We start from the raw sequence: 7,842 nt of genomic DNA, 5'->3' as shown, positions 1-7,842 counted from the left end.
CAAGTTGCTTTGTAGTTTAGTCAGGACTATTTTGTGTTTGTTAAATGTTTCCATTTTAATTAATGCATCTTTTCACATCAGCTACAAACCCGATCCTAGATCATACCTCTCTATTCACTCGTACAAGTTGAGATGCTCCACTGACTTGTAGGTTTATTTATTAGCACTCTGCTATTTGCTGTCTTCCACCTCACTCGGTCTAGACTTTGTGCCCTGAGGCCTGAGCTCTCAAAGTTCAAATGAAAGAATGATTGTTCCCCCTCATGTTTGCCCTGCACCCCACCATCCTCCTGCCCGCAGCTAAAGTGTGTGTGTGTCTGTGTATATGTGTGTGGGGGGGCGTCGGGGGAGGGAGGCAGGGAGGGAGGGAGGGGGGTTGGGTGGATGGGGGTGGGTTGAGTTCAGCTCCCAGACTGTGTGGCATTCCTGAAATGTGTGCTAGCTCAATGCCGCCCCCCCTGTTCCCGATCCCAGCCCTCCTCTTCCCGGCAAGAAACCTTTCCCCTTTCACTCTGTGCTTCTACACAACCGCTGAGCACACACACACACACACACACAAAGTTTCGCCCTGCCCCATCTCACATGGAAAAACAGACAGTACATCTTATCATAGACGGAGAAGAAGCACTGGGAGTTAAAACAACACCAAACAACTGTTTCTTATGAATCTTGTTGTGTATTATATATTTATAAAACATGATTTTAGAAACAACCGCCGTCTCATCTCGACCACGTTGGGTTCGTACATTCACAGTCACAAGACACATTTGCTTTCAGTTCTTCCACAATGCTGATGGTGGCAATAAAAAGTGAACTGGAGTTCATTATTCTTATCCAGCGGGCGGAGAGTCAGAGGTCAGGCGCTTTATTCACCACGCCGTTGGAAGGCGGAGCGCGGTTAAAGGTCAATACTAGTGTTTAGTGTGGTTCAACAACACAACTGAGTGTTGGTACATTGGCTACTTTATCCATCGCCCCATTGTTTATATCATGTGTGCAAGTTGAAGGGCCGTGCTTCTGCAAGAAATTATTATAAATAGTGAATAAAAGTACTTTAACACAGTGAAATGTGTATTATGCAGCCATGTTTCATAGTGATTCCACCTCCCCAGTTTTAAAAAAAAGCTTTTACTGCACATTCACTGGTCTGAACACTGAGGTCAAGCAGGTCTTTCCTTGCAAAGAGGAAGAGGTGGGTCGACATCTACAGTGTTGCTTGTTTTTTTTTTTTGCTCAAATAAAAGAAGAACTGAGTAGTCAGCATGATTTGCAAAGAACGTAACAGAAAAAAACAAAAAAATAAAAGATACCGTACGCAACATTAGATAATTTACCACACAGGATTGAGGAACCTGACACATTATCTGTGAGTAAACTTCGAGTCTTGGAAGGAAATGGGGAAATATGTAAAACAAAAAAACATGAGGCTGAGAAACCAGGAAGAGATGTTTGTAATAAATAACCGTTTGCAGATTATCTTGATAAAAGGAAGAAGTGAGCAGCAGTTTTACTTCCTATTTCCCCCTGATTGTCCATCTGTGTCTCTGTGTTTACCTGTATGAATGAAAGCTTACAATGTGATGTATGGAGTTTGCATTGCCTCTGTTACTGGCTTCAAATTGCAAATTACAATCATTTTTTTTACTTCCAGCGCTATTTCAGCTTGAAACAAATATAAAACTTTTTGTCTTTGTGCGTTTTGTTCTCTTCTATCTATTGGCCCCGGCCTGTGACCTTCCCCTCAGCTCTTCCTGAGTGTGGTTCACCTGGTGTATGGGCGGGTGGGGGGGCACAGTGGCACCACCGTGGGGGGAGAGTGACCCTTGGAGCCAAATGTTGTACTCCTCTCTGGGCATCTGGACCACACGCTGCAGGGCAATCTGACCGGAGAGGGAGAGAGGGAGAGAGAGGGGGAGGTTATTTAAACAGAGAGACAGATAATAAATGTGCACTGATACTGAAAAGAATCAAAAGTATAAAACACGAGCCACTGAATAAATCAGAAAACTAGAGCTCCTCTATGTTGGCTTTATGAGAAACCAAGCTAAAGAATCCTTTGGAGCCACACCCCAGCCACAACTTTCATGTAAACACATTCATACACCAGCAATCATAGACTACACCACCCCCACCCCCCTCCCACTCCGGCCCACCCTGGTGTCCTCAAGCAGATCCAGAAATGGAAACCAAACCAGTCATCTGTGGTGGGTTTGATTCAGCCCCGAGCTTCACTCACCAAAGGAGCACAGAGAGGAGAAACTGCCCCCTTTAAATCAGTCGGCCATCTTTACTGCCCTCCAGTGTGATTTATCAGCCGGCTCCCTGTCATTACACCTTCACTTATCTCCTTCCCAGTGGAGCAGGAATGTACAGCCCCTCATTTCTGACCGGTAGAGGCGTGTTCAAACGGTCTGGGGGTCTGTTCAGTTTAAAGCGAGGGTCCTCTCTAATTGAGGGTTTGGTGCGAGTGACCAGGAGTTTATTGTCAGGCTTAAGTTTGGGGGAAGAACGGGGGGGAGTGAAATACCTGAACCTGGTCCCTGTGGGAATGCATCATTAGAAAGTATTCCTGATGGGAACAAAGACAACTTTTTTAGTTGTTGCCCAACTGCATCAGAATTTGTCTTCACAATCTAGAGCCTGTGAGCTCCTGGAAATCCACCTTCATATTCAATTTGCTAAACTCAGATTGCATTTCTGCATAATGCAGTGTGGTCTTGTCTGGTCCCAGCATTCATTGGCAGTGGAGTAAATTGACAAATAAGCAGAAAGTGGAATGCTAAAGTGTGCCCAAGCAAATTTCAGTCAGTACGATAAATAGTAATGTTGTAACAGTTTGTATACTGTACAGCCTACCCATGAAACGATACATAAATTTAGTGATGGGGCCGTTCAATATTACAAAAATTGAATGAAACGGTTCACACACTGCAGGACTTCAATAGAATGTATTAATGAAGTGACGTTTTGAGCGTAGCCGTTCAATATTACACCAGTTTTCTTTTCTTTTTAAAAAAAAAACCTCTTTATTCTTAGATAATTTTCATCTTTTAGTCCAAAAAGGTAAAACAAAAGACTAATACAAAAGATTGAACAATGACACATATTCAATGTCCGGGGGTGATCAGTATATCCAAAAGACAAAATGTCATACACAGTACGTGTATACAGTCTCACTCACTGGCCAAATAAGCATTAAGCCATTTCTGCCATCGTTCACCTAGATCTTTTTGGAATCGGATTGAATAGTACACCAGTTTTCAAAGAAATATTATGTAGTCTTCTATGTTAAATACATTATGAAATTCTACCGACGGAAATTTGCTTGGACACACTTTATCACTAATGTTTTATTACCAAATTACAAGATTCATTTTGTGATTCCAGACTGTATTTTTATATTTTCTTTGGCTTTGACATCAATACAACTTTCCATTTCTATAAAAGCAACATATTTTTAATCTTATCTTAAATACTGTTATTTTATCAGACTAAACTGTGGGAGAGGATGTTGCTGTGTTTTGTAGCAGATCCTTGCTTATCATTGAAACGCGCGTCTGTTCCCAGTGTGATTTTAATGTGCTGTGACATGAGGCCGAGCTGTGTGTGTGTGCTGTACCTGGATGGCCACACACAGCTCGGGCAGACGGAGCTCCCACGGCTCCAGACCCCCCAGCACCCTCAGGAAGACGTGGGGTCGAACCCTGATCGCCTGCTGCCGCTCTGCGAAACCCCTCAGCTTCTGCAGCACCCGGCTCACCGCTCGCTCCCTGCACACCTCAGCGGGCAGGCGGCTCAGCAGCGTGGACAGCCTGACGGGGGAAAGAGCAGAGAGCGGCACAGGTGTGTCACATATGTGCGCCACGTGTACATCTGGATGCACAGATGTATGAAAAAAACATAAACCTGACCCCTCCAACCCCACCCTTCCCCCCCTCCACCCCAATAAACCCTGTCATCCCCACGCGGCTCCACATTCCACACCAGATAACGTCTTCACCAGGCTGCATACCACATATTGTTGTTGTTTGGAGCCTCTGTCTCTCGGGACTCGCAGGTCACATGACGAGGAGCGTGGTGGGATTCGGTCATGTGACACAGAGCTCGATACCTCCGGAGACCGCTGGTTAACCTCTCTCTGGTAGGAGGGGGCGGGGAGGGGTGGAGGTGAAGAAAACTGAATGAAAAGAAGGAACTGAGATGCAGCACATGGTTTTACTACAGTGTCACGCTGCCTGTATTTGACTTGTATTTAAATGTGCATTAAGCACACGGACTGATAACAGAGCAAACATGGGCGTCGTTACATAACCAGCAGAAGCAGTTGGGAGGTCGCTGAGGACGTTCACCCTCAAGAGTCAAAGTGAAGCAAAGTGAAGAAGTGAGTTCAACTCCACAGCAGTCAGCCGGTCAATACTACGGAAGTGTATTGCATCCACTTGAAATAAAGTAATTCATTAAACACTTGTATGTTATATGTTATTAAATATACACTCTTAATGTAGTTGTTACAAGCTTGACTGTATGTTTCAAAGCTTGTGGAGCATATATAGATCTAATAGATCTATGATGAAGTGGAGGCTGACTTGACCACAGCGGTTAAATGTTACTTGCAGGTGGAGCTTCTCATGGGATTTTGAAATCTCGTTAAGTCAGTATAATATTACTCAGAAAAACAGAAAAATAAATTAATTACTCAGAAAAACAGAAAAAAAATTACTCTGAAAAACAGAGCTTTGTTTTTTCAAGTGAATGCAATACGCTGTCATACAATACAACACATATTAGTTCATGTAGTTAAAAGTTCATCATATAAATGATGATTCTGAGAAGAACAGCCCTGTGATCACGATGCTGATGTGTGATTGGTCCTCTTGGGACTGGACGGTTGCCAGACCTGGCTTTGAGCTCCAGGACTTCGATGTATTTCTGAGCCGTCTCCTCGGCTCTCTGGTCGAAGGCGGCTCTCAGCTCCTGCAGCATGGAGGCCTTCCTGCTGGTCACATGACCGATGGGTGAAGGGGGCTGAGCAGGGCAGCTGCATGTGACACAAATGAGAAAGACAAGTCATAGATTTATTAGTCGCGAGATCTTTTTCCCCCAGCTTGAAAATGTCAAATTGAAAAGACCATTCAATAGCAGATGTGTTGAAAGAATGAAGACTGTATTTGTTTGTTACTCTGGACTCATTTACGAGTGTGAGTCCTCAGGAACTGTAATTTATTGACACATTATTTCCTGACTTTGGTGACCTAAAATGTATTGGGCAGCCATCATATTTAACATTTTGAGTTACATCTACTGCAGTAAATGACAAATACACCTTAGAGGATAGTTGATATCAGATCTGTGATGCAGCAATGTTCAACTTTTGATCATTTTTAAGACTTTTTGCCTTCAGTCTGGTCTTCAACAGGTGACTGGATCAGTCAATAATATTCCGCAGTTTGGCCTGCACACTGTATATCCTTCATTGCTCTGCCTATATATATAATAACATGCAGCAAGACTACAGTAGGTTTTGATAATAAAAACACCAATGACCTCAACCAGCAGAGTCACTGAAGTGAAGATATAATGCCACACTAATGCTTTTGAACCTAGGTCATTTAAGTCTGAATTCCCAGTTTTGAATCCTACATATAAAAACTACCATATAACACATATTTCTGTCTTTTTGGTCTCAAACTCTTTGTCTTGGACTTGGAGCCACTTTTGTTGTCTTGTATCCTGTCAGGTGAAGGATGGGTTGTGGACACAGGTGCCGTCAAACTGGAACAGCAGACGGTTATAACAAGTAAGACTTGTTTAAAGAACAGACTGTTAATAGGGATGGGTCATATGGATGAGAAATGTCATGAGACTGGATGTTGCATTATGTCACCTCAGATACAGAATAAACCCTTTGTCCTGTTTCCCTAACAACTAATCCTGGTCCTCCCAGTCCATGTTTATGGGCTACAACCACATCAGCGTTCAGAGTCCTCTGTGAAACTGGGTCATGTATGTTGTTATTGGTGAATCTGGTTCTAATGGTGCTGTGTGTTACTGGTTTTCTATTTGACAAATGCAACTCACATGATCTTTTGACATGTTTTATGTGAATTTGAACCTCTGTATATCTGTAGATGAATATGTGAAGCATGTGTTGTGTTGTTTGTTACAACTAATATGAGCTAATATATGTTTGCTGTTAATTTGATTATGTGTTTTACTGCACGATTCTGCATCAACTACTTACAGTTAATTTTTAAGTCAAGTGTTGATGCAGACCTTTTCTACACAGACTCATAATTACTGAGAGAGCCATCAGGCTAAGAGAAAATAGTCACCCGACCCCGTGTAATCAGTAACTGAATGGTGGCAATCATGTGATCACACCTTTAACAGCAGAGGTAAATATCAGGTAGTAGAAAACGTCAGTGGCAGCATTTTTTACGACGTGCCCTTTTGTCCCTCAGCCACTAAACAATGCCACTAATACCCAACAAGAAAAAAAACAAACAAAAAACTCCTTTGAAATCACAGACGTTGAAGCTGTGAACGGGCCAGAGGAGGGATGAAAATGGGAGTGGGCTAAAAATAGAAACTCAAATTGAAAGGTTGTCGCCACAGAGCGACAGGGAGAATACAGGCTGAGCTGCTGCTGCTGCTGCTGCTGCTGCTGCTGCTGCTGCTGCTGCTGCTGCTGCTGCTTTCTCTGCCTTTGCTCTTCAAGCACAATCATTCCCGGGTCACAGATTATTGTCCTGACCGTGACAGTTTAGACCTTTGTCCTCTTTATGATTAGCTGCAGTTTGATCCGGGCAATCAAGCCTCTGCTACTGTTTCAATATTGCAACAGCCTGACGGGTCAATAGGAGGAGCGACGGTAATCAGAGGAGATTTATAGCAGCAGATGTGTGATGATACCGGGCTATAATCTTTATGTTTATCTGCATTTACTGTATCACCACTGAGGTTCAGGCTGCCAACCTTTAAAGGGATAGTTCAACATTTTGGCAAATTGGCCCATTGCCATAATCCCTTTAGTCTTAGAAGTAGGTTCATTACCTTTAATTGTCGGTGCAAGCTGTTTTTAGAACGGCGGAGCAGAGCCGCAAGCTGCTCAGAGCTACACTACGGAGGCTAATGGGATTTCTTGGTTTCCCTCATCAAACTCATCAAATACACAATCCAACAACTCCAAAACGCTCTGGTGGACAAGTTGTGACCTGCACATTCACCACACTATGAGATAATAACAGAACGTTACCAGACAGAGTTGTCTCTGCTATGCTATGACTATAGGGATTATGGCAATGGGCCAATTTGCCAAAATGTTGAACTATCCCTTTAGGGGATTGTAAGGAAGGTAGCAGAAACCATACCTGGCTGCCACACTGCTGGTTCGGAGGCTTTGGCGCTCTTTCTTGTGTCTCTGGCGTGCATGTGTAGGTGTGTGAAAACCTGGAGATGAAGAAAGGGAAAAAAAACATTTAATTCCTTTCATCTGCTCTGTGCACCCTCCTCTCCTGCAGTGCTGCTTTTATTCATCTAGACAGATCTTTCTCTGACTCTAAGATTTTAAATTTGTTTTTCACAAGTGTGGTTTGCACGAGCTAAAAACGTGTTATTTTCATATTGGTGCATGACATTAACTTGACCTCAACCTTGTTCTTCCTGCAGGACAAGTCACCCTAACCCTCCATATACAAATAAACACAATGTGCTTGTCGATGTCTAAGTTAGTTCCCCGACAATTTTAGGTTTCAAATTCTTAAACACCTCAGTGTTGAGTGTTGCGTCTTTTGTCACTGAATAATTCATATGTCTTCCTGTTTGCATGCTCTGCTGCTGTTA

At 43.1% G+C, this 7,842-nt stretch overlaps 1 protein-coding gene across 1 annotated transcript in view; it reads right to left on the bottom strand.

Moving 5' to 3' along the window:
- Positions 1-627: 627 nt before the first annotated feature.
- LOC310991931 (coiled-coil domain-containing protein 60-like) overlaps positions 628-7,842 on the bottom strand; it is a gene marked incomplete at its 5' end in the record, with an annotated part of 40,974 nt that continues 33,759 nt past the window's right edge. Inside the window, 5 exons of the mRNA XM_083979859.1 lie at positions 628-1,880; positions 3,620-3,812; positions 4,013-4,138; positions 4,898-5,038; positions 7,371-7,449. Of these exons, the coding sequence (XP_083835985.1) occupies positions 1,710-1,880; positions 3,620-3,812; positions 4,013-4,138; positions 4,898-5,038; positions 7,371-7,449 (710 nt within the window). The 3' untranslated portion in view covers positions 628-1,709. The remainder of the gene's footprint in view (positions 1,881-3,619; positions 3,813-4,012; positions 4,139-4,897; positions 5,039-7,370; positions 7,450-7,842) is intronic.

The sequence above is a fragment of the Trachurus trachurus genome, assembly GCF_905171665.1.
Source record: "Trachurus trachurus genome assembly, chromosome: 9".
In the NCBI taxonomy this organism is placed as follows: domain Eukaryota; kingdom Metazoa; phylum Chordata; class Actinopteri; order Carangiformes; family Carangidae; genus Trachurus; species Trachurus trachurus.
This window is presented reverse-complemented; position numbering and strand designations above follow the sequence as displayed.